Raw genomic sequence first — 27,665 nt, 5'->3', positions numbered from 1 at the left:
TGTTCTATGTCTACTTTTTCATCAGATATGATATTTATTTGGCTGAAAAATATCCGTATTTGTTTCGTTTTGACCGTTTCTACAGACATTTGTTTCATTTTCATTTGTCCGTTATGGAGTAGAAGATGTCGCCCTAACAAGGTATTTGTCCATCTTACATTCACGTACAAAAAATGTAAACGTCTTACATGAAGAAACCTTACCTATAGTGAACACGTGGTTGCAGAGAAATGTGTTCTGAAAGGAGTTCCGTGGTTCGGGGGGGGGGGGGGGGTCTGCTGTTCGCATCGGTTCTGAACAATATTGGTGAGAAGCTAGATAAGAAGGACCGATGTTCAAAATAATGAAAGATCAAGGAAGAAAAGTGAAACGGATTTTATTCTAAATGGCGCAATGAGAAATTTTTTTCAAAATGCGAGAAATCCGCGAATTTTGAAATTGGTTTATAGGATGTGCGAATTTCTCGCGGTAATAATTTTTTAATGCGAGAAAAGAAAAATATGTGAGGTTCTCGCGCTGCAGTGAAAACACTGGTAAATTACCTGTAAATAGCAAATAGAGTTACAAGTTATATTTTTCGATATTTAAAATTTTATGGTGCTTGATCCTCTCATTCTAGCAAATATTAGGTTTTAAAAAAGGACTTACTTTAATGCTCCTTTTTTCCACATTGCTTTGAATCACGATCATGAACACAGATTAAGATATAATTTAGTTTTTGAAAATTAGAATTATTTGCATCTAGTTCAAAACAATGCGAAACATTTTTTTAAAGTAATAATTCGGACACAATTTTAAGTATTTATTGTAATTTATATTACACATTAATAAAAAAAAATATTTTTACATCTATGATCTTCATTCTATTTTACAACATAATAAAAATATAAGCATTAATAGTAACAGTAAAGCAAAAGCATTTTATCATTTTCTACAAGCTATTGAGTAAATATCTGAACACTTAATGATAAAAATTTTTGTCATCTTAAGTAAAGTACAACTTTACTTAGAAATGATATGTCAGTATTTGTTTTAAAATACTGTTATATAACAAAAATACTTATTTAAATAGTTAAGAAAGTGTAAAATATAATATTGCAAGGCAAATAGCTCCTTTTATTTTTACTGAAAAAAAAACATCATAGACACAAACAGAAATGTTCATGTCTGTTCTTGTTTTGCAACCATTTGATCACTAACATTTAAAATTGCTCGTTGACTAGATACTTCAGCTAAAAATATAAATTAGCAGAAATGTATTATATCACAGTGCAGCGTTCTTTGACTAGAGTTGAGTAAGAAGAAAATTAGTTTTTTTATTCTATCTTGTTAAAAATAGTTTTGCGTACATTATTTATGGTTTATTTTTTTATTATGGCTCTTATCGAAAAATTGAGAATATTTTCTATTGTAAATCACCAGAGATAAATTAGGGCTTTTAAAAATTCTGACACACAGCTCAAAAGATTTTCCATCACTGGCTTAGTATAATGCAACATTAACAATGGTTTCAAAATTTTCACTTGTTTTGTATTTAATTACAACTGGATAATAAACAAAGAATATTTAGATAAAAAAAATTGAATAATTTTAAACTGAATTAAAAATGATGCTAAACAATTTTTTTCCTTTTTACCCTTTCGTTGGTGCATAATGTAGTCAGTTCATAATTTTGACTGTGTACTTTATTTAAAAGAATTATCTTTTGATTATTTAAGTGAGGCACTAAACGTTTATCACAATCTTGAGTAAAAATACTAGTTTTTTTTAAATATTTTATACTTTTAAATATATAAGGCAGCTTTATTCAACAAAATAAGTGTCTATGAATGTAAGTTAATATAGAAATAGTGCAAAATGCATAACTATAGATGTAAGTGTTTAAAATGTATCATGTGATAATTCTTTACAGTACACTGCTGGTCATAAAAGCTATTTCCGCTTGCAAATTTTGCTATAAAATATATCATCCTTTCAAGTTTATTATTTCAACATCTTTCTTCCAGATAGGGAGCACATTGTAGGATTTAGTTTCCTTAAAACATAATAATTTTTCTTTTATAGAAAATGAATTTTCATCTTCAGTGAAAAAACCAACTCTTAATATAGGATTCAAAACGTGCATTTGGTATAATTTTATTATTACTTCTTGAAAATTTTCAATAGATTCTAATTTTTAACCAAAAAAGTAAGTTGCCACTACTTTCTAAGCTCTCGACAACTAGAGCCCTTCCAAATTTAGATTCACCAATTTCCAGGTGCAAAATCTAGGTATACTGATGTAAAACTAATTGTTTGTATATAAGATTCAATACACTATGTTTCAAAAGGTGTAAGCTGTGAAAGAATTTCAAACTGCATTGATGATGAGGGCATGTGTTATTTGAAAAGATGCATAATTGCTGAAACATTTTAAGAATTTGGTATAACTTCCCACAAGCTACTCATGGTGAAGCCATCTTTTATTTTTTCCACAGCTAATCCTAATTCTTCACAGTACACCGGTTCACGATCCCGAAGGTGATTTTCATCAGCAAAATATGCAGCGAATGTATCGCATTCTTTCGAATTTATTATTTCAACATCTTCATCAAGGGGAACACATTGTGGGACTTCATTTTCAATGGGAGTTTTTTCTTCGATGAAAAAATCTACACCTAATATAGGATTTGAACTGTGCACTTGATACAAATTAGATATCTCTTTGAAAACTTCTTGCAATCTTTCGGCAGGATCTATTTTGAAGCCAAGGACATAGCCTCCACTACTTTCTGAACTCTCTACAACAAGAGCCATTCCGAATTTGGATTCACGAACTTTCAGAGAAACAATCTGAATGTAGGGTATACTAATGTTAAACAATTCGTTCATGTTTGCATGCCACACCAAGCGAATGTTGGTTATAAAAAATGTACCTAAATTACCCTGATCGCTTGACAAATTCCACACTCCATTAACTTTGTTGTATATTTGTTCCTGGGGCAGAACCTTTAGTTGCTTACTAAGCACAACACTGCCTCTTAATTTTAATTCTCTGTACCATTTGCTGGAATTATAGGCTTTGTAAACACTGATGACAGATGTCATTAATCTAGTTGTTCCAGGGATTAAATTCGTAAAGATAAACTCAAATCGCGTACTGTGTACTTTAGTCAGAATATAAAGTGCCTCTGTCATACCTCTAAGCTTCGAGTTCACGGTTCTTGTTGACATATTTGTGACACAATTAAAACCGACAGATAAACTAACTCTAGGTTTAACGTGAGACTGCCAAATTAATCTAAGATTTGTCACAAATAATTTCCCTGCATCGCCACTGTTTCCTTTTGTGTCCTCCACCGAATCTAATTTATCGATTAGTTTTTCGCCACAGTGATATTGCATTTCTGCAGGAGATAAATCAAATTTTATGTCCCGATCTTGCCATAAAGGTTCAACTTTATTCACCGCCATTTTGTTCTATAAATTAGAATTGAAAAAAGTTAGAGAATATGCTTGTAATACTTGATATTTATATATAATTTTTTTATGATATTAGATTTTTGAATCCAGAACTAAAGTGATGATAACGAAACCAACGCTCTGTTGCCCGTCAATTGATTGATTGATATAAACAAAGGAATTTTTTTTTCTTTTCCCCTTGCAAAATCAAAATTCGACTTCTTCATGGTTCGAAAAATATTAAAAACATTGTGATTCATTTTAAAAGCATTGTAACCCGAAATAAATGAGTAAAATTATGGGAATATATTTATGAGTAAAAAAAAAAAAAAAGCCCTTTCAGCAACTAATACGTTTCAACTCCACTATGCAATGATTATTCCATCATAAACAAACTTGACGTGTACTGAGTTTTGATTAGGTGGAGTGTTGTCATTTAATTTAAGACGGAGATCTAAAATATTAACAAGCACATAAAATTCATAAAAATGACTGAAAATAATGAAAATCTTTCAGTTGACCTGTCGCAAACGGCTTCATCTGGATCTGAGAAAATGACTGAGAGCGAAGTATAATTGAAATAATTAGTGAAATTATTTTGTGCCCGGTTTTATTTATTATTGTTTTCCTTAATTTTCCTATTAAAGTTGTTTTGATATTAAATCGGAATAGTAATACAATATGAGTTTTGTATTTTTTCTTAGTGTGCTGCTGTAGATATGTATTTACCTAATTTAAGATTTCATATAGCAAATAAACGAAGCCGTATTTTCAAGCCCTCATATTTCTTAGAGAATGTTTTCGCTTTTGAATACATTTTATAATATAGTTTCTATTTCTTTCCTGAATTCTTCAGACTGTGCCAGTTCTGGTTGTAAACATTAGTCCCTATTTCTTTTTCTTGTCAAATTGTATTAAATAGTTATGAAATTTGGTACAGAACATATAAAACATAAACTTTTATTCAGAATTAATTAATTAATTCTGAATTAAGTCAAATTAAATTAATTCTGAATTAAGGCAAAATTAAGGTTTCGCCCGGAGCGCCAAAATGTCTAGGGCCGGCCCTGCATTAAGTTATTAATTGAACTGATTAAATTTTGTCAATTTTCTATTTGAGTTTAACAACTTTATTGTTTATTAAATTCATGTTATACAATTTTGTATTGAGCATCTCATTTTACCTTATCAATGCAGCATAATATGAATAGAGAACTCTGTAATACTAAGCACATGTAGCATTTTTAATTTCTCATACCTAAGGTTAGTATTTGTAAGTAAGATTTAAGCTTAGATTTGTAATTTTTTTCCTGCATTACCTTTACGTTATTCCAAGCAATATGAAGTTATTGGTTGATCATAAGAAATAAATGCTTATAGGTCAGAAAAGAAGCCGACATTATTATTTATATTAAAAAAATTAAAGAGAGTGATTTAATTTATAAACCTCATAAATGTCTAATCGTAATTGTGGGTTAGGAAATAAATTACTTTATTTATATTGCAGAATTATTTAGAGCAATAAGAAGTCGGGAATGGATGTTCCACAATGTTTTAAAAATAACTATAATTTTTTTTATTTCACCAAGCATTACAAATCGCCTAAATAAGGACAAAAAAAAAAAAATCAGGCAATTCTCAAATATTTTACTTAATTCTGTTTATTTAATTAATATTTCATTTCAAACAAATTTTTGTCTTTCAATTTTTATAGTGTAACATTTTATATTCGTTAAGTAAGGTTTAATTATTTTATTTAGAGTGATAGTGTTGCTCTGGACACATTGCAAAATTTAGCTGAAGCAACTTTAGACTGCTTAGAAGAGTCAGTGTAAGTATAGTTAACAGTGTAAGAATAGTTAACTCTAGTTTTATGGCATACTTTAAATATATCTGTTAAATTAAGGAGTACAGGGCCACCTTTTTTTCATATTAATAAATGTAAATTTTTAAAATTCGGCCTTTTTCTATATTGAATTTGATGATAGACAAAGTGCAATATACCCAATTACACAATGTAAAATTTATTATAAAGTTAAAAAAAAATGAAAGCCTACTAATTAGCACTGGTTCGAAAGTTCGGGCAGGCTCAGACTCATGATAAAATTATTTACTACACATTTAAATATAAATGTATGATTAAGTATTAAAATGTAGAATTTATTAATTAATTGTGATAAAAAGGTTTTTATGACTAATTTTCTCGTATAGGTAGTGAAAGACTGCAAAATTTTGCTTTTATCTGTCCTATATCTTGGACGAATCTGGTCCTTTTGGAGGTCCGAGCCAGAACTAATCTTTATTACCAGTGTATTAATGAAAAATAATGATCAATGATATATTTTAAACAATAACAAACAAATACTTTCTTAATAAAAAAATGATGGCCAGTTGTTATTAATTACCTATACAATCAGCTAATGAAAAATTATTCTCAGTAAGTCATGATAAAAAAATTCTTGCATCTTGAATTGTAATGAATTTATAAAACATGTTAATCGTAATTTTTTTCTTTATCGGTCCTTAATAAAAACCATTCTTTTGTAATAAAAAGCGTTGTACTTATGAATGTACAGTACAGAACCCGTTATCCGGAAATCAGAAAACCGGAAAACCAAAAAACCGGAACGAAATTCGATAAATTTTCCCACCATTTAAAAAAAAAAATTTTTTTCCTCATAAGATTTTTGGATTTTTCTTTCTTTTTTTAAAGATGTTTACCTTACCATCACTTTGGAAATAATTCTTAGTGTATTACTTCATCGTTTTTTCTTCTTTTTAAGATTATTTCCAAATATATATATATTTTTTTAGTTGGGTTTAACAATAAAGAAACGGGTTTTTGTAGCGATTCAGAAAACCGGAAAAATCAGTTATCCGGAAAAGCGATGGTCCCGATCGTTCCGGATAATCGGTTCCCTACTGTATATACTAATCATTGCAATCCACTTGTGTTGACAAAAAGTTCCCAAATGTGCTTATACCGTTTCCGCTAACAAGTTCACTTGGAAAACCGGTTTAAAAAAGCTTAAGTTCAAGTGTAACTTAAGAAAGCTTACATCTGCTAGTGGAAATCGGTTATGACTAGTATAGTCGACTGTGAATAATAGATTCTTCCGACAATTTGATTCTTTTGGTTTGGCGGATTTTTGCGACTTTGGTTATTTGAAACTGCACTAGATTCCTCTAAAGTTGCAATTCATATTCGCATAGTTTTAATAACAAGCATTGATTTTCGTATTTATCTGATTAAAAAGTTAAACATAACAATCTGTATTCATGCAATTTAAAAATTATACATCACAACTAGTATTTGTGTTTTAAAAATTCAATATAGCATTTTGTATTTACTTTTTTTAAAAATCCAATGTCATATTTTCATTGTTGCAGTTTGTGATATCAAACATCAATATTTGTGTTTATATGTCACTTAAAAGTTATACAATGTGATTTGTATTGAAGTGATCTAATATCACTCAATGCTTCAGAATATAACTTGTGCATTGTGATTTGTATTCATATTAGTTAAAAAGCTATTCTTTTTTGTATTTTTAAATTTTTTAATTCAATATTTTGATTCATATTCACACAATTTTAGAATTCAATATCCTGATATTTGTCAGAATTAAGTTAAATTAGTTATGATGAAGCTGTGATATTCTTCATTGATAGATAATTTAACTATAAATCTTTATTCAAAAAATTATATTAAACATGTATAGGATATAAATTGATATTTTGAGTTTTTGCGCATGAAATTTTCAGGGTTTTTTACATTGTGTCACAATTTCTCCTGTGTTATCATTCTTAGAAATAGTAGCAAGCTTTCTCAGAATAAATATATTTCAGATTCATTAATTTAAAAAAAATTTCTATATTTGCTTTCAGAACTGGAACGACTCCTATAGTTGACCAGTATGTGCCAGGGCCGTTACCTAAAGAGTGAGTATTCTGACAATTTGAAATTTTTTTCAAATTTTGAATTGATCAAGTTTTTTCCCTTTATTTTATTTTAGTAATAGGCATCCAGTATCCTGCAATATTTTACTCATTAGTTAATCATTTCACTGCTAGAAGTTTGTATTAGTATTTAATTTGCAAAATTTTAAATGAGTCTTTTGTTTTGAAAGTCTGTACGAAAATATATTAATGTCAATGTTAACATATTTTGTTGTATTGAGTACCAATGAGATATGTTTTCAGCTAAAAGATTTTTTTTTTTACTATCAGAATTGAAAATAAGCTGGTTATTCAGATTTTTTCGTAATATTTAAAAAATTCATGACATTAAAGTTTAACTGTATATGATGATTCAACCATTATCAATCCATTGCTTGATGAAGACCTTCTTTAAACTTTTCCAAAAATTTCTATTTGCTATCATTGCCTTCCAACTCGCAAATATTAACCCCTTAACTGCCGCGGGCGTATATATGCGTCTCGGCCGGACGATGCGTTAACTGCCGCAGGCGTATATATACGCTTTCCCGAAGTACGATGCTTTGCACTGCGCTGCTATAAATAGAACTACACTCCCTACTTCAGAATGCAGTAAAATGGCCTTGAAAGTGTTTGCTTTACGAATGTATTACTAATTTCGGAGGAGGGGGAATGGGAAAAGAATGTTATGGAAAAGTGATATCGTATTAATCGCTTGTGTGTATTTATTTGAGTAAGGTCGGGTTTATTCTTTTTTCGCTTTTGTTTCCCGTATGTATTTGGTGCTTTTTATTCTTTCCCTCAACGTCTTCAAAGCGAAAATGTGCTGTTTGTTCAAGAAAAAAATTCGTCGTGAATCCCGCTATCAGTACGATGAATGTGGTGTTGGTTTATGTGTCCAACCATGTTTCAGGATTTATCATACAACAGCTAAGTTTTAACATCTTTTATATTGTATTTTTATTATTTAATTTAAATTTTGTATTTTCTTTCTTTCCTATTTCTTGTCTTGTAAAATTAAACTGTTTTTAAATTGCTAGGCGTGCATCATTTTCCCCACCAAAACACCGTGTAAGAAAGTGCACTTGAGCGAAAAACGGTGGCACTGGGGAGTGAATCACGTTAATTTTGCTCGGCAGTTAAGGGGTTAATAAATGAGTTTTTTGGTAACCATTGCCCATGGAAACTATTTTTTTAATTTTCTTCATTTAAAAATTTAAGAAAAAAAAGTTTTTATGAATTTGGAGTTACAAATCAGCTTTTAAGAAAGGAAAAAGCAAAGCCACATTTGAAATCTTTCAAATCTCATGGGTTGTAAAGGAGAGGTATAGGAAGAACTGTGTATCCCCACTGGTTTTCAATATATCCCCTTTTTTTGTTAATTAGTGTTAGTTTGTCAGAACTGTGATTGGCCAGAACAGTGTTATTATTAGCCAGAACCGTGATTAAATATGTCTTTAAATGGAATAAAAACTGCTACATATTTTACATTTTTATTTTATTATGACTATTTTTTAAGCATTAAAATATGTTCTTAATTTACATGATAAAAAAATTAATTTTAAAATAGTTGTAATTTTCAGAATTTTAAACCAAATGTAGTTAGAAAAAAAAAGTGATTCTGTAGCATTTCCTTTAAAAGTTCTCAAAATAAATGTACTTGAAATGTTAGACTTTTTAGCATTCTCCCACTTAGTTAACCATTACAACACTGTTAATCATAAATTTTAGATAATGTTAAAAGATCAAGAACTTGTTCATTTGCATAAGGAAACTTTAAGAGGTTTTTAATAATCATGTTGCCTTCTGATTTCTCTGATATGCCAGCAGATTTTGATGTAAGAGTTTGATTGTATTTTTGATATTTCCTTTCTTAAATATTATTTTGCAACTATTCATGTGTCTTTTAACTTTGCTTTTCGCTTTTATTCTAAAATATATACGCTAAGGGCAATCATTTTAGAATACCCTATACAAAATGTAAAAATAGTTAAACAATATCGAGTATCCTAATCTTTTTATTTCAAAGCTACCTAAAAAATTTCAATTTCTTAAATAATTTATTCTATTCTAAAGAGAATAATCCTTTTTTAAATTGAGAAAACTCAGATAAATCAATTCATATGTTTTTTTTTTTTAAAAATCATTTTAAGTGCTGAGTAATTGCAAGTCTTTTTTCTTTTCATAATATTTAAGGAAGCAATGATTAAGTTGTTATTATTCAATCTTATAAATTTTTTTTATAATATTTGTTCGAATTAATTTTTTAATATAAAAAAGAGTTATTTGAAATATGTTCATTATATGAAATTTCCAAATTATTTTGTAAAAAAATGTTTTATTATATAGCTGAGTAGTTTTATCTGTTCATTTGGTGTCTCATGAATTATCTAACTATTAAATTGTTCTCCAAAATAAAGTGTTATATATTTTATTATTTAGGGGCAAAGCATTTGCTCTCATTAAAAAATCTCTTCTGAGTCTCATTGGAAAAAGTGAAATGGAGGAAGAAGAAGAAATGCTTATATCCTATATCAAGTAAGCAATAATCTTTTTTTTTTTTTAAATTAAATTTACCATTTTATTAATCCATGCGCAGTTTGTTGTTATATTTTTTTAAACAGTGTATCTGTCTTTTAATAGAATTATTAAGAAAGAAATATTTCGATCAATTTGCTTTTTATTTTAATATTTGGACTCGATCCTTTTGTTACTTACAAACCTATACCTACCCTTACCTGTTGAGAAATTCGGTGATGCACCGACCAGTATCGATGGTCTCCTTTGAAGAAGATATTGTTGGGCGATTTTCTCTAAATGTTAACTTTTGCCTTAAGACAATTAGGAAAAATTCATCTCATAATTTACTTAATATTTGTAATTTTAAACACTAAGACCATATATTTAGAGATAAAACCAGCAATAAAAAACTTTAAAAATAAAAATTTTGTGAGAGTTTTAAATTGTAATTGTTAAAATAATGTAAGTACTGTCCCCTCATTAAATGTTTTAAAAACACACAAAGAAAATTTTTTAAAAATATTTTTTAATATGGATTAATAATTAATATGTAAATGTAGAGCATTTTAAATAATAATGCTTAGTTGAAAATGTATTTAATTTTTTTAAGAAATATGTATTATATTTAGAATTTTTGAAAAATATTAAAATTTTTTACTTTTTTATTGAAAAAAACATCTTTGTAACACTTATATTTTTATATTACCTTAAATGAAACCCCACTTTGTAAGCAAGCACATAATAATTTATAGCCTAAACTCTTGTTTTCATTTTTGAAATTAATTCTTGTGTGCCGGGACAACAGTACCTAGTTATAAAAAGGGACAATAATGACCAAAAACTAGAAGAACATAATTTAAAAAAAAAATTAAGAAACTACATTTCTACTCTATAATAATCTATTACTAAGAACATAATAGGTATTTTTCGTTTTACATTTTAAAATGTAATTTGTATATTTAAAATTATTTGTTCATGGTTTAGAAATTGGCATTGGTAGCATTTTTTAGATGACACATAACTTTCTTTTTAGTACATCTTGTACCTCTGATCAATAACAACAAAGTAAAATTTCAGTTCATACTTTACAAAATTCATACATTTTTGAGTATAAGTAATTAGTGGGATATAATGAAGGCCATAAAATAACTAAAACAATAAGGCGCAAATATGATAAATTTTTCAGTACAAAAAACAGCAATCAATTTGCATGTTTTTTGTTATTTCATTTGCATGCTATCTTTAGAAAAACAAACATTTTATTCCTTTATAAAATAAAAAGTACTCAATGCTAAGTGGTTATGCTTCGTTGCCATCAAAAATAGTCAAAACATTTCTTAGATTCATTAAAAATACTAATGACCACCATTTTTCCTTTTTAAATGAAATTTCTTTTTAATTTCCACAAATATATATATTTTTTTTGCTGAATAAAAAGTAATTTTATGGGATAAAACATATTCAAAAAATTAAAGCAATATGTTATAAAAACAGAGGTATATCTATTTCTGTTATTCATTTTAAACTTATGTTCTAATCACATAATTATTTATTTTGAAATTTTCAGACCTGAGAGGTACATTAACAGTGAAGTTCAAAAGGCAGCTCTTCTCTCTCATACTGTTTCTGCTTATTTGAGTATGTTAGATAAAGATGTTATATGTAGAGTGGCCATGCAAGTAGTTTCTGATACCAATTTATGGATTAGTAAAATCTTCAGGTATGATTTATGTGCTCAGTTGGCTAAGCAATGTATAATTTATCTAAGTTATAATATATATTATATATAACCACATATATATATATAACTTTATATATCAGGGATTCCTCTTATGTGCTATGGCGTGTCAAATGAGCTAAAAGTTGTTGTGAGGATGCAAAAGAAAAAAGGTTCTAAGAAATCCCCTGGGAGGTGTATTTCTCCATCACCAAAAAATAGGGTGATAGCAGATTTTTTGTAGGCAAAATTAAACTTTAAAAAAAAAAATTATTAATATAGAATAAAATAGTTTTTGCTACTAGAAAAAATGTAAACAAGAAGGATAAATAATACAAAAGAAAAAAAAAATATGCGAGGGCATATTTCAATCAATTATGGTGATTTCAGCTAAGCGTGCCATCACTGAATAATATTAAGTCAGAGTACTGTCACTGAAGAATGGAATGTTAAGTCATAGTGTTTTCATTGAGGAATTTATATTGTTTTAATGGGAGATTTATATTGTTTTATATATTAAAATTTGACTGTCTTGGGTCATAAGGAGTTTTGAAAATCTAGCGAATTCACCGTATTATATTATATTATATTTAAAAGACATATAATCTATTTTCTAATAATGTTTCTCAAGGTAAAGTATTTATCTATATTTTTTATACCTAATATTAACCAGTATATATATATATATATATATATATATATATATATATATATATATATATATATTACTTATAAAGTATGTTTAAAAAAATCATTCTAGTAAAGTATTTAACTGCCTCAAGTTGTAATGAATAAAGTCATCTTCTCCATGATTTTGAATCTCTTGAGTATCTTACATTTTGATTACTGATTAATTTTCTTCTTGCTACTTAGCTACTACAGATTTTTAACAGTTTCTATGCAGTTTGCTTTTTTTTTTGTCATAACTTTTGTGCAATGTTAAATCAAATGCTGTGATTTGGCTAAGCCTACCTTCCCTCTCGAAAGCACTACGCATGTATGTATCATGGTTTTTCTTTACTTTCTTTACAAGCACGATATAATAAGGTGTTAGATCATTGATATATTTTTTAACAATATGTTTAGAATATAACACAATACGAATGTTATGCAATGGAATGTATGACCAATAATATTTCCCTAAAATGATATATGATGTACAATTTTCCATGCGTATATTTATATTATGTTACATATATTTTTAAATATGGTTGTAATATAATATAATAAGGCTAAAATAACAGGTATATGTGTTAAAATAAAAAATGCTGTATGATACATGATTTATCACTTATATTTATATATGATGTATTATTTATTCTTAAACATTATTGTAATATACAGGGTTCCCGCGGCCTTGAAAAAGCCTTGAAAAGTACTTGAATTTCATTTTGATATTCAAGGGCCCCTAGAAGTACTTGAAAATGATATTAAATCCTTGAAAATTTCTAAATGACCTTGAAAAGTATCGAAAACTCAAGAAAACAGCCCTATTTCCAGTATTTCTATGTTTAACATTTTGACGCGTGTAAGTGTGATAGAATGACTTCCCCGTCTTTCAGATGATGACACGTACTGTTTGATTTTAGGATTTTATGTACGTTTGGCTGATTTTAGGAATTTTAAATATTGGAAACTGCGCCAGATTCTGACAAAATCTCGATTCTTATTCAGGCGATTTTAATATCGATCTTCGTATTAGACTTATTTAAATATTATGTGTTGCAGGGATGAAAGACTTCCACGAAAAAGCGGAAATCCGCTTTTTTTCCCCAATTTTGATAATTTCCGACCATGTTCCAAAAACTAAAATTTTTGGGAAGTCCTATTGGAGAAACCCAAGCAGCCCGAACAATAGTCGGATTACTGCGACTTCTGCTATAGAGTGGAAAGGAGTCTAAGCGTTTCGTTACGAGCGCCGATATTTGATTTTTTTTTTTTTTTTTTTGTTTAGCTGATTTTTTGGAATTTTAAATATTAGGAACTGCACCGGAATTTGCTAAAATCGCGATTTTTAATCAAACGATTTTAATATCAATCATCGATTTTTGTATTTAACTGATTTAAAACTTACGTGTTGCAATTTTTTTATGCAATTTAAAAATCGTACTAGCAATTCCTATTCACTCAATTTCAAAATCCAATATCGCGATTTGTATTTAAGCGTTTTTAAAACTCAATATCGCGATTTGTATTCTCGTGAGTTCAAAATCCAAATTTACTCACTGCGATTCGTATTCACGTGATCTAAAAATTATGCATCGTGATTCTTATTTACGCGATTTAAAAATTCAATATCGCAATTTGTATTTTCGTGTCTTTAAAATCCAACAGCGTGATTCGTAATCACGGGATTTTATAAATCCAAAATCGCGATTCATATTCACGCGATTTTAAAATCCAAAAACGCGATTCATATTCACGCGATTTTAAAATCCAATATCGTTATTTGTATTCACGCGATTTTAAAATCCAATATCGTGATTTGTATTTTCGTGTTTTTAAAATCCAAAATCGCGATTCATATTCACGCGATTTTAAAATCCAATATCGTGATTCATATTCACGCGATTTTAAAATCCAATTTCGTGATTTATATTCACGCGATTTTGAAATCCAAAATCGCGATTCATATTCATGCAATTTTATAATCCAATATCAAGATTCATATTCACACGATTTTAAAACCCAATATCGCGATTCTTGAAAGAAGTAGAAGTAAGCTTTCTCTTTAATTAGTTACTGTAAAGATGTGATATATTTTTCATTAGTAAGTAATTTAATAGTCGCGCCTTCCTATAATTGCTTAATTTTTTTTAATATATTAGTGGTCAAAATTTTAAAATTATATTTAAGAAAAATTTAAAGTTAACTGTCTAAATGCTTCTGCCACTTTAAATATTGAATAAAAATCTCCCAGCATAGTTAAAAGTTGCTTTTATAAATCTCAGTATCATATAGAACACTTCCCCCCCCTCCTCCTAGTGACCTGCGTTGTAAAAGTTCAGCTTTTTTTATTTTTGTCCACTTTAATGCCTGGTGTTGCAATTCGTTTTCGCGTGATTCAAAAATCGTACTCGCAATTCCCATTAAAGCAATTTAAAAATCTAATATCGCGATTTGTACTTAAGCGTTTTTTTAGCGCAATTAGTTTTTCCGCGAGTTTAAAATCCAATGTCGCTATTCGTATTCACGCATTTTGCGATATCAAACATCGATTTTCATATTTATACTCGATTTGAAAACTACTCGTTGCAATTCATATTCACGTGACCATGTCAAGTGCGTATGATCGATGCTACTGAAAAAAAGTTAATTCAAGTATGAGTGGTTAATTAAAAAAGTCAGTGACCAAAATTGTTACTAAGAATCTATCAGAAGGTATTGAGGTGAAAGTTGGCATCTGTTTCAATTTAAAATGGTTGACTGGTAATAAATTTAAAGTGATAATCAAGCCGGAACATCCAATAATTGATTAATTTTCTTAAATTGAAAAGTGGTCGAAATTTCAAAATTATATTTAAGAACAATTTAAATTTCACTGTCTAAATGCTTCTGCCACTTTAAATATTAAATAAAAGTCTCCCGAGTTGTTTTTAAATATCTAATTGATATCACATTATTATATAGAACATTCCCCCCTTTTGCCCGAATCTTTGCTTATTCAGACTTTGTATACCTAGCTTAAAATAAGGCTTAATGCAAAATTCAAACCTGACGTTTTTATGCATCATGAATTTTATTCTCGACTTGATGCCAATCACCCTTGTTTTTTTATTTTTTATATATATATATATATATACTTAGATCACTTTCCGAAATCAAGAGAGAGCAATGGAAGTCTTATTTTTCAGTACTGCTATTATCGACTAGCATTTATCGTCAAAACATTTTAGTTTAAAATGTTAAATTTTAGTCTATCTTTAACTAAAATTTAAGTCCTTGAGAATTTTATAATAAGTCTTAAAAAGTCCTTGAAAAGTACTTAAATTTTATTTTTATAGTAGAGCATGAACCCTGAATATAATCATAATATTAAAGGAATTTGTAAAAAATAATACTGCTTTAATTATTAAAAGACGCCCGGTGGCTGAGCGGTAGCGCTTTGCGCTGTCGTGCCACAGGTCCTTGGTTCGATCCTTGGGCCGGGCAAGGCCGACTCAGCCTTTCATCCCTTCAGTGGGTCGATAAAATGAGTACCAAGCATGCTTGGGAACTAACACTGGGGGTTCCGCGTTCGGCTGACCACCTGACCGGAACATATGCTCCTGCACCCCAGAGCCCAAAGGTCAAGAAAACTGAGATGGGCACAGTCGGCCTTGGCCCTCTTAATGGGCTGTCGCGCCACTGAGTTAGTTAGTTAATTATTAAAATTTTATACTATTTATTGTTTGTTTTAGATTTTATGACTGTCTCACTTACTTTAGTAAAGACAGTAGGGAAGGTCTTATTAGAGTTATTCGTATGGTTCTACATTTAAGATATCTAAGATATTCTACAACTGGATATGAAGCTTTGTTTCCTAGGCCTCCTGTTATTTATTACTGTGATCCTTATGCCCAAGGGGTTGGGAAATATTTATCCCATTTATGTTCTCAGGTTAGTATGAACTATAGTACTATTTCACCATATTTTACTTTATTATATTTTTTTTGAAAAAAAACTACAGTTTTTTGTGTGCAGTGCCTGAAAGTACAAATATTACATCAAAACTTATAAATGCTTATTCACCATTTATTTTGCCAATTTTTGCAAATTTTTTAGAAACCTTTATATTTTAAAACAATTTACAAATGTTTCAATTTGTTTTTAAATAAATTACATTTTAAAAAAAATTTCAGTAATGCTTCAACTTTTTTATTCCAGCTTGGATTGCCCCTATCTTGCATAACTGCTATTCCTTGTATCTCTGGAACTGTTGAAAATCAATTTAAAATGGTATTACTTTATATAATTATTTTCTACTTCATTATTAACTTACTGTAGTTAAATAAGTCTCACAGGAACAAGGAATTTATTCAAAGTGTTGTTGTCTAGTTGCTGTCACAAAACTAGCCAAACTACTAATGTTTGACCCATCGTCATATTATTAATTTGAATTTTTACGTAAAGTAATGTGATGCAAAAATTTATATGTAATTGAATTTCAAAACTATCTACAAATTATTTGAAAAATTATTTTTTAAGTAATAAAAAAAATTTTTTTTGGTAACAACATGATAGTATAGTAATGACAGATGACTTAATTAAGCCTTTGCATTAAAATGCTACTTAAACTAATATAAGCATGAAATCATTTAAAATACGATGACTGATATTTTTATATAATAACTAGCAATCATGAAATAATGTGGTTACTAAATACTAAGATATGAAAATTTTAAATTTTGGAGTTATGACTTTTGATGTCCCATCATCAAAAATATCTGAGAGTGAAAGGTTAAGATTTCTCTGAACAGTGGTCCTGAAGTTCATCTTGGTTTTGCTTCTACTTTCTTTTGTTCACAAAAAAAGTTTTAAAAAATTTAAAACTATTTGTTCATATACTTTTTATTTAGCATAAATTTAAATTTGCTTTCAATTTAAAGCTTTTAAATAGCCTTGAAAGTAAAATATTTTCACAAGCAAAGAATAGTAATAGATTAAAATGTTAAATTCTCTACAAATTTCTTATATTTCTAAAGATTTATTGAAAAAATTTTTTTTTTAGGATTTTTATTATTGATTGATTAGATAGCATTTAAAACCAAAAACGGAATGCATAGTAGTTAATGATGAATGAACTTTCTGTTTTCTTGTTATTTATAAATGGTATCTTTTCAGGATACTGCAGCATTGGAAAAATGCATAAAAGATGATTTATCAGCAGCTAAAACGCCACTTTTTGTAATTGCCAATGCTGGTTCTAGCATGGTTGGCCATGTTGATAACTTGCAGAAAATACAAGAAATTTGCATTGCTCATAATGTGTGGCTACACATTGAAGGACATGGTTTAGCTGCTCTCAGTTTAGTTGCAGTCTCAAATTTGGTTTGTACAATTTATAAATCTGTATCAAATTTCACTCCACAGTTTAGACACAAACTATTGATCTAATCTTTAGTGTAGATAATAATAATTTTTTAAATTAATCTAAATTGACATCATAATTATTTGTCAGTATGTATTAAAGAAATTTTGAGAATATATTTTAAAATATTTCTTGAAGTAAATTGTTTGTTCCGCTATTATAAAGTGTTGCATTTTTTTTAAAAATTATATTTACCAAGCTTGCTGTTCTAAATAAACTTCGATTTACAATTGGATACTAGCTTAGAGGTACTGTAATCTCCTTTTGGATGAAATACTGTATTTTTTGCTAAAAATATATTATTTTATTGCTAATACTTTGAATTTTTTAAGTAATAGTTATAGACTTATATGATATATATTTTCATTTGCTTGTAGCATATACCATATTCATTATCTGTGAATTTGAATGAAGTCTTTGCTATTTTTCATTTTGATAAGTAATATGCTTTAACTGCATAAAGAAAAAAAAAAGTTCATAATTTCTATGAATACATGATTCATCTGTGAAATAGAAAAACATTTTTACTACCAATAAAACAAAAGAGAAATTAAATGAAATATATGAATACGTTGTTATGTTTTTAAGTTGAAACTAGTGTAATAAAAAAAACTGCATTAATAGGTTGCAATTAATTGAATTTTAGAAGTAATTAAATTTCAATAGTAATAAAAAAGCTATTTTTGTTGTTTTTTAAGCTATTTTTTAAATTTTTAACTAAAATATCAATATGCCAATCGCACAAGATATAAGAAAGAATTTGTAAGCACTAAAGGAATGCTATTATTAATCTTTTAATGGGCATATGTAGAATTAGTTGAAAAATTGTTTATCTGAACTGTGTACTAAACATAGAAGATAAAAAATTCAGTCTTTTGGCTTTGTTTTTTCAAAGTGACCTATTTTCAAGGTGAAAGATATTTAATGTCTGTATTTTAACCAAAAAAGGCATTATTATTCAATATATTATTATTTAGTCAAAAAGGGAAGGCTGTCATTTAAAAAAGATGGTAAAATTGAGTCTCTCTGGGTTTTTTTTAATACTATGCATTCTCTTAATTTATCTCTGTTATAATGAAATGTCTAAAAGACATGTTCTCTGTAAATCCATTTATCATTTTATAATGATTAAAAATCTCGTTTGATTAGTAATGTCTTATATTTTATCTACTATTCAGATAATCTGTTGCTGTTTCCAGATCTCACAAATTAACCTTATGCTATCAATTTAAGATTTTTCTTTAATTTATTTTATTTTTATGTATACTTTTCTAATATTTTAGCCCTCCAATTTGGGAGACAGCATGACACTGAGCCTTGGTGAATGGATTGGTCTTCCATCTTTACCTTATATTGTATCCTTCATTAATGAACTAAATATATTTTAAAATAATTGCAGCTGTTTAAATGTATTTACAATATCAATCATATTGATTTGAGTAGTATTCAAATTGATAATTGATAACATATGTTCCTAAGCAGTGTTGGAATTGAAATACAACAAAACCATCATTTAAAATCACAAAACAGTAAAATTTATGAAAAACTTGCCACACAGATACACTTTTATCAGTAAGACAAATTACAAACCAGGAAGCATGAATTGGACTGAGGCAAGATAAATATATTATTAAAAGTTACAACAAATTGAAAACGAAATAATTCTAGATAAATATATTATTTAAAAGTTCGAGAGAGTAATTTAATAAAAAAGAAATTTTTTTTGGAGAATTTGTTTCTTTTGATTATTAAAAAGTGCTTGAAAAATGAATTTATGAACATACTATAGATTTTCCATGTTTTTTTCATTCTTTTTTCTTGAATGTAATAAAACAAGTTGCCTGCAAAAATTTTAGTTCCACTTGAACTGAAGTTTATTCTCTGGTAAAGAATTAAATAAAACTTTTATAAGATTACATAAACTATAACTAATATTTTACTCTTTACAAATTGAGACTTGTAATATTTATTAAGTTTGATTTAGCATTCTTAACTTATATTAGACTTTGTATAAAACCAAAGAAATGGCTGCAATGCATGCTGCTGGCCTGGGACAAGCTGTTAATGGACAATTGGATTTTCTTCCTGTTTGGTTTACTGTGCAAACCTTAGGCTATGAAACATTAAAACAGATGATTTGCCACTGTTTTAAGTTGGTAAGACTATATTTTTATCCATTATATTTTTTTATTTGTGTTTGCCTATTAGACAATTCTTAATGTATGAACATTCTAAAATAAATTTAAATTGTTAATTCCTGTTATATATATTTTTGAAATAAGTTTACGGCACTTAAATGAAACAAAATATTTTATCTTTTACGAAAATTCAACTTTAATTTTTGTTTCTTTCATTGAATTAGTTTTATTCATTTCTGAAATAACGTAACTTCAACATTAAACTTTCCGAAATTAGTTTTTATAAAAAATATTTATTATACATGCATTTGTATAATAAATATATATTAAATATTTACAATGTTTTCTACTTTTGATCCTAAAATGTCTTTGAATATTGGACAACTATTAATAGGACTTTTATAGGTTTATTATGTAGAACCAATAGTTTGATGTCTATATTTTGTAACATTGGTCCTGGAATGGTTTTGAATATTTCATTAATATTGATTTCTATATAGGACCTTTATAGACTCACAATATAGGAGTATCTATAGTTTGTAAAATTGATCTGATATAGAAATGAATCTTGGTCCAATATTGAAAGCCATTCAAAATTAGAAATTCTAAACATCCCAATATTGTTCCCTCAGTGCATGTTCTTGTAGAACCCATGTTGACCTAATTTAGGCTTAAGATAAAACTGTACATTAAAATAATTTTAACAGAAAACTGTTATCACAGTTGGCTAATTCCATGCATGGATTATCTAATAGTCTAAAAAAAAAGATATGCATTTAAATTAAGACTAAGGGATTAATATTAATATCATAATAAAATAAAATTTATCTTAAACTTCTGTCACTGCTTGTTTTGTTCATATGTAACTTCTAAATTTTATCAAAATTATCTTTTTTTTACAAGTGATTAAACATGGTTATGACTCACAAGACTTTATTTTAGTGTGAGTCATGACTGAATTTGCACATGTGCAGATATAACATGACATTTATGTTTGGTATAGTATATTTTTTTGGTATAGTAGCTATAGTATATTTTTTTAATATAATATGTTAAGCAAACAATAAAGATGAAACAAAGGTTACATTCCATATTGTTGTAACATGGTTATTTTCATAGCTGTATTTAATGTGAGTCACATACATTGCATTTTCTCATTATAATATTTTTTTTCATTTTTCGTTCTTAGACTGACCTTTAGTTAGAAAGTTTTGAAAGATTTCCATAATTAATTTATTCATTATTATAATTATAATTATAATAATGAATAAATTAATTCAGGAAATTTCATTATATGTAATATTCCCTAATTATATTTAGTTAATGTGAGTCATATGTATATTGCATTTTCTCATTATAATATAATTTTTCTTTTTCTTTCTTAGACTGACCTTTTGTTAGAAAGTATTGAAAAATTTCCTGAATTAAGAATAATTGTAAGTTTTACTTTTAATTATTTTATAAAAAATAATAAAGCTACAAATTTATTAAGAGAGGTTTATGTATTTTTTAGAAAATGAACTTGAAACTTTTAACTTTCTTTATTTTAATACATTAAACGTTTCTTTTTAGAGTAAAAAAAGGGTTCTTAATAAAGATGGACATCAATATGAAATTTCCACAGAAGACAAAAACATCCCGGCAACGGTATTTATATTTGAATATGGTGAAGAAAAATATACCAATATTGCAAAATATTGTATTTTTAAACAGAAATAATTACACAGCTTTAGAATTTAAGATATAGCTATCCTCTTTTCCTTTTGAAAATTAGTTGTTTTGAAATAAAATCTTTTTTTAATACTTTTCTGTTCTTGCATTAGATTTAGTTTAGAATTTAAAAATGGTAGAATGATAGTTTATTGTATAAATTTTTTTAATATCCATTATTGTATCATTGCATTATTTTGTATCCATTATTGTATGTATTTATTATAATTTCTTCTAATATTTTTAGGTGCTGTTTGATGTATTCACACCTGTTCTAGTGTTTCAATATGTGCCCCAGTCTTTTAGAGGTAATGAATTATTATTAAACTATTCACATTCAGTCAAACAAAAGTAATTAATATAACATTAAATCCTATTTAAGTGTTTTTAATATAGTAAATAAAATTAATAAATTTTAAAGATTGACATAATTATAAACTTGGATATTATTTACAAGTTCACAAATTACATCAAATATAATTTATAATATTCTTTCTCATAAATTTAATACCCATAATGTGTATTATTTTTTAAGATGTATAAACATTTACAGTAATGTCTCAGTCAAATCTTTGAAAGCATAATGTTTTTCTGTGATAAATAATATTTGTGGTAAAATAAATAAAAAATGTTATAAATATACATGCTGAAAATTATTTTTTTATCTTTTGTAGATAGTGATGTGCCAGAACAGAATCCACCATATTTTGATAATTTGAATTCTTGGGTTAGTGTGCTTCTTTTTTTAATCAAAATATTGAAAAATGTTTTTCAATAAATATAACCAATTTTAAAATTTTGTATATCAATTGAAATTACGATAGGGACATCTATAATCAGACACATCTATAATTTAGATTTTTTAAAATTGTCCATCACAGAATTTTTTGATTTCCTAAAACCTTAGATATAGGTTTGGATTTAAAAAGAAATTGCTGTGATTTATTTACTATGCAACAATATCTGATCCTGAAATATGAACTCAACATTTTTGTCTTTTACATGAATTCAAATAACTTTTAATTTAATGTTTTTAATTTGGAGTAATGTTAAATTATGAAATCAATAAATAATAATAAATGAATAAAAAAAATTTAAATTAAGAAATAGTTCGTCTTAATAATTTTATTTTTCTTGATGGAGTTCATTCAAAAAAGTTAGTTTTTAAATTTAGCAATGAGTTAGTTTTTAAAATAATGTATATTTGCTAATTTGTATATTTTTTTTTTGTATGCTTTATTTTGATTCTTGGGTAAATTCATGAAAAAAGAACCACCATACATTATAAACCAATTGTTTTGAAATTTACAAAAAATAGGTTTTATTTTATATTATATAAGGTGCTGTATTTATTATCTATTGTAAGGATAACTTTAAAAGTGGTTTCAAATTATTATTAGACCTTGTGTATCATCTTGGTTAGTGTTCTATGAAGTATCGATTGTGAATTATAAAGCATTTTTTGGTTAATCACTCTTTAAATATGTTATTTGATTATATTACTAGCTCCAAATTCATTGATTAATCTTATAATTCAGCATTTAAAAAAATTTTATGCTTAATGACTAAGATTAACTATACTTACACGATTTTTCTATTTTTTTTAACGAAACAAAATAAGACATTAAAGTTGTTAGAGATACATAAAATTTTGATTGTATTTTTCTCTGATTTTTTTTATACCAGAAACTAACTATAAGATTAAATAGAAATTGAAAATGCCAATTTTTCTTAGAGTTAAAATTGTTTAATTGGAAAGAAAAAAAAAAGGGCTTTTTAAACTAGCGTATAGTGTAACAAAATGAAGCAAATTCTTCCATCAATCACATCTTTTATCTATATTTCTTTCTAAAATTAAACTGCTAATTTAACTATTAAACTTTAAAGTTTTTGATTCCAATTTCATTTAAAGTTTTAAAGAAGATAAGATTTTAGTAAAATAGTTACTCTCTGTAATTTTTTAAAATATGTCAATTTATTATGGAAAAATGTTAATATAAGTTAGTAATTTGGTAATATAAATTTATAAAGTTAATAATTTATTCAATGATAATCTAAATTTTTGTAAAGATTGTGGAAATTTAATAAATAAGTTTAGATCTGAACATTCTAAATTGTGCTTTCTAGTTGATACAAATAATGGCAAGGCAGGTACCATCTATAAGAACAGAAATCTTAGAATTAGAGGGATTTGGAGTTTGTGTTAGGATTTGTCCACTGGAAAATGCACATAGTAAGTAATTTCAAACACATATCTTTTAGATTAATATTATTCTATGAATCTTACATGACTTAGCATACCATTTATATTTGATTAAAAAAAATGCTATTTTTTTGCTCCCACTATTTAAAATTTTAAAGATAGCTTTTACCTTTTCTGCACTTACAATAATGTAAGAAAGTAATTTATTTTATCATAATTTTAATTAAATTTTTCTTAAAATATCATCTTAAAAATAACAAAATATGGAAACCTACGCTGATCTATTATCTTCCTATTAGTTATCTATTAATTAGCTGCAGGTTATGTCCTTTTTAGTATGAATTTCTTTGTTTAGCTAAGTGGATTTCAAAAGTATAAAGATGTGGCTCTCTCAGGAACTAACTTAAATTAGCTTACTTTATTTGTTTCTCTTCTATGCGTTCTTTTGCTTTTATGTGTTTCAATTTTTGCGTTTTATTTTATATTTTATATACATTATTAGCTATATACTCTACTTTTAACTATCTTAAAAATCTACTTTTAACTATCTACTTTTAACTATCTAACTATCTTAACCCTATGTTAAAAATGGTTTTGAATAAAAAAATTTGCTTGTAGTAAACATAAATAGTCATTAAGAAATATTTATTCATGTTTACATGAGGCAGTTTGTTATTCTAAAACATTTTTTCTCGATTTGTTCCTTTAACCTTCATCCTTATATGCCTTTCTCGACAGCAAGTGTTTAATTTGAGAAATACTGGGAAATCATCAAATATTTGCAAATTCGTTAAATGTTTAATGCTCTTTTATTTCCTCTAAGTATAAAATATGTCGTCTTCCTTTGAAATAGCATCAATGTTTCACGAGTGTACATTTGGCATGTGCAGCTATTGTTTTATTTTTTTTATTAAACTATTGTTTTAAAATGAAGGAGATAATAATGTCCTGTTAATAATCCTGATATTAATTAATGTCCTGAAGGGTGAAGTAGGCTTCGAAGACACCTATTACAGAATAAGTAAAAAAGGAAAGGAAAGTTTTCTACGGGGTTCTAAGATTAAAATAAAAGTTTAAATTAATATATATTATTGTTTTATTCTTATAATAAAAAATTTATCAGAACATAATTGAATTTTTACATACTTGTGTAATAATTCTTTTATTTATTTTATGAGTTTAACTTATATTTTTGGCGCTAATTTGCCTAGTTTGAATATTAAAATATGAATAAAACTTTTTCTTTCATATTCTTAAACTGTCAAATGGAATTCCTAGTATATTTAGTAAATAATTAATATTTTGTTAATTTAATTGAGGAAGCATTCTAAGTCTTGAATTTGATTAAAAACTTCGTTTAAAAATTGCAGTTAGTAAAATTTATAGTTATTTTTTAAACATATTCAATTATATCACGAAAGATTACTCTCGTTTCTTAATTCTAAATTTTGGTCTTGTAAGACTGTTGAAATAATGCATTTAATTGTTGACATTTAATTTTTCCTAAGTGGTTTTTAATTTTTGTTGCTTTTTTTTCTTTTTAGCACTTTGTTCCACACAGCAAGATGTGGAACAATATCACATTTGCCTACAGCAACAAGTTGTAAGTGTTTATTTATTTTTCCTAAATAAAACAGTGTGTTCTGTGTCTTTCTTTTCAGCAAAACACTCTGTATAATTTTCACATTTGCATTATCTGCAAATATGCAATATGGCAACTCGTTTTCAATTACCATATTTGTAATTTTTAACATTACTGTTTGTCCATTTCTAATTGTTTTAAAGAATAATATATATCTGTAAGAAAATTTTAAATACTAGCTATAAGTATCTTAAAAAATAGATTGCTTAAATTATTTTTTACAACAATTTTGTACATATTTGTCTTATATTATAAAGATTTCATTAACTGACATACTCTTTTGTTTGGAACAACAGTGCAATTCGTTTTGGTGTTCCTATGTGAAAATTGTGTTGTAATTAATAGTGTAATTTCAGTGTCAGATTCGCTTTATATCTCCAATTAAACAGGTTATCTGTAGATCATAATGTTAATTACATATGATGCAGTAGAGCATTCATTCCCTATCCAATGAGGTGAGCCGGGTTCAAATCCTAACCATGGCTCGTTGATAAAAATTTTGCACTCGGCTCACACCAACCACAGTGCAGACGTAAAATATCCTCAGTGGTAGATGGATCATGGGTTAGAGTACCCTTGCCATGGGTGTTTTTCATAGTTTTCCTCACCATGTAATGCAAATGGAGGTTGGTTCCATTAAAAAAGTCCTCCACAAAAACGAATTTCTCCCAATACTTAATCAAACAGTTCCCTTGTCTCCTAGATTGGATTCAAAATTACAGAGTTGAACATTAGTCGTCGTAAATTCCAAACTTGGGCCGGCTGTTTAATGACTGTTATAAAATAAAATATGATGCAGTAAAGGCAATTCAGGCTTTCTCTTGCACTATTAAACTCAACCGGTCTTCTGCATCTCTACCTGTTTTCTTGAAAAATGTAGCTGATTATATCAACTTTGACTTTCTCTACAATTGAGTTCTAAATCATTCTCTTTCTCTCCAGGTTTTTATTTCCAGTTTTTTATTTAAAATTTTTTGAGGTTTTTCCTCAATGTGATCCAGCCATCTTAGCCTTGTTCTTCTTCTTTTCCCATTATATAATTTCCCTATCATGATTTTTTTAAGCTTAGACCTGTCTGTTTCCTTCATTCTCTCGATATTTCCTATCTACTGTATTCCTTTAGCTTTTATAAATCTTATGATGTTTTTCTCTTTATTTTATTTATTTTTTAAATTTCATGGTTTTATCTTTTTCTGCATGGTTTATTTCCATAAATTCTTCTAAGTTTAAAATTTCTTAGTGATTTCAATCTTTGTTGAATAAAACCTAGGTTTCAGATTTATATGTTACTTGTGGCTTTACTTGGGTTTTTATATCTCCATTTTACATTTTCTTTAAAGTAATTTGCTTTTTAGTAATTTTTTTTCTTTTCAAATGCAGTTTTGTTTTCATTTTATATCTATTTATTTATGATTTCATTAAGTTGTGAAATTATAAATAAATAGATCCAACAATGATGAATTTCACAATTGTTTATTTCATCACTTCAATTATTCAAGGAAATTTGCTATCACATTCAAAAGTAAAGGTCTTCTGACTTTGACATAACCATGAATTTTGTTTCGGCTTTATTAGACCTATTTAATTTGCTTTTCCATTAAGATCTTTTATTAGTTATCTCAGTTTATTTTTTGTTCTCACAATAATTACTATATCCTCTACATATTTGTGTTGACTTTGGGAATTATATTTCCTTTTTGGCTGATTGATGTGATTACCAAGTGCAGGGAAATATTGAAGAACATAGCTGATAACAAATTACCTTGCTTAGCACCTAAGTGTTGCTAATTTAATAGTATTCCAAACCTCTGCATTGCTTTATACAATTTTTTTCTTTTGATGTTATCAAATGCGTGATTGAAGTCTATAGAAAGCATATGTAAATCAGTATCATATTCATTAAACTTTTCAATAATCGGATCCATAGTTCCTTCATTTTGTTTAAATCCGCAGTGATATTTTCCTTCAAATTTTTCTACATAAACATATTTTACATATTGTATTTAGTAATACCTCTGTTGTTTTTACAATCATGCTTATTCCTTTTTTTTTGACACAGAGTAAATAATTCTTAGATTTCATTCCTCTGGCATGACCTACTAAATTTCTTTTCCTGTCGGTGTAAAGTCTTCGTAAACAGTGTCTTGATCTTCGATCAGTTATAGGAAATCATCTATATTACGATTCTCTGTAACTAATTAAAAATTGGCTGTGCTGTTTTTTAAAATGCAATGCAATACATGATCAAGTTAATGCCAATTGTGATTCATAAATCCCCTAATTGC

General features: G+C 27.2%; 2 protein-coding genes across 3 annotated transcripts in view; one reads left to right on the top strand and one right to left on the bottom strand.

The window, feature by feature from the left end:
• Positions 1–1,360: 1,360 nt before the first annotated feature.
• On the bottom strand, positions 1,361–3,599 carry BBS5 (Bardet-Biedl syndrome 5 protein). The gene has a single exon (XM_016061507.4). The coding sequence runs from the start codon at positions 3,451–3,453 to the stop codon at positions 2,413–2,415; it is 1,041 nt and encodes a 346-aa protein (XP_015916993.2). The 5' UTR covers positions 3,454–3,599; the 3' UTR covers positions 1,361–2,412.
• Positions 3,600–3,626: 27 nt separating this feature from the next.
• Positions 3,627–27,665, top strand: part of LOC107446754 (pyridoxal-dependent decarboxylase domain-containing protein 1) — a 31,465-nt gene continuing 7,426 nt past the window's right edge. For both annotated transcript variants that reach the window (XM_043055037.3, XM_043055036.3), the window contains exons 1-16: positions 3,627–4,010; positions 5,202–5,272; positions 7,330–7,383; positions 9,823–9,918; positions 11,468–11,620; positions 16,018–16,216; positions 16,484–16,555; positions 17,441–17,647; positions 18,971–19,042; positions 19,691–19,843; positions 21,211–21,261; positions 21,398–21,472; positions 21,783–21,843; positions 22,210–22,262; positions 23,663–23,768; positions 25,283–25,341. In XM_043055037.3, the coding sequence (XP_042910971.1) occupies positions 3,930–4,010; positions 5,202–5,272; positions 7,330–7,383; positions 9,823–9,918; positions 11,468–11,620; positions 16,018–16,216; positions 16,484–16,555; positions 17,441–17,647; positions 18,971–19,042; positions 19,691–19,843; positions 21,211–21,261; positions 21,398–21,472; positions 21,783–21,843; positions 22,210–22,262; positions 23,663–23,768; positions 25,283–25,341 (1,563 nt within the window). In that variant the 5' untranslated portion in view covers positions 3,627–3,929. The remainder of the gene's footprint in view (positions 4,011–5,201; positions 5,273–7,329; positions 7,384–9,822; positions 9,919–11,467; positions 11,621–16,017; positions 16,217–16,483; positions 16,556–17,440; positions 17,648–18,970; positions 19,043–19,690; positions 19,844–21,210; positions 21,262–21,397; positions 21,473–21,782; positions 21,844–22,209; positions 22,263–23,662; positions 23,769–25,282; positions 25,342–27,665) is intronic.

Source organism: Parasteatoda tepidariorum, chromosome 4, assembly GCF_982258835.1.
Source record: "Parasteatoda tepidariorum strain Cologne lab strain chromosome 4, Ptep-v5.0, whole genome shotgun sequence".
Taxonomy (NCBI): Eukaryota; Metazoa; Arthropoda; class Arachnida; order Araneae; family Theridiidae; genus Parasteatoda; species Parasteatoda tepidariorum.
Note: the sequence above shows the minus strand (reverse complement) of the source record. Positions and strands in the feature narration are given on the sequence as shown.

What these genes read in the sequence shown, in the direction of transcription:
- BBS5 (XM_016061507.4), bottom strand. Translation starts at nt 3,453, where the DNA reads ATGGCGGTGAATAAAGTTGAACCTTTATGGCAAGATCGGGACATAAAA.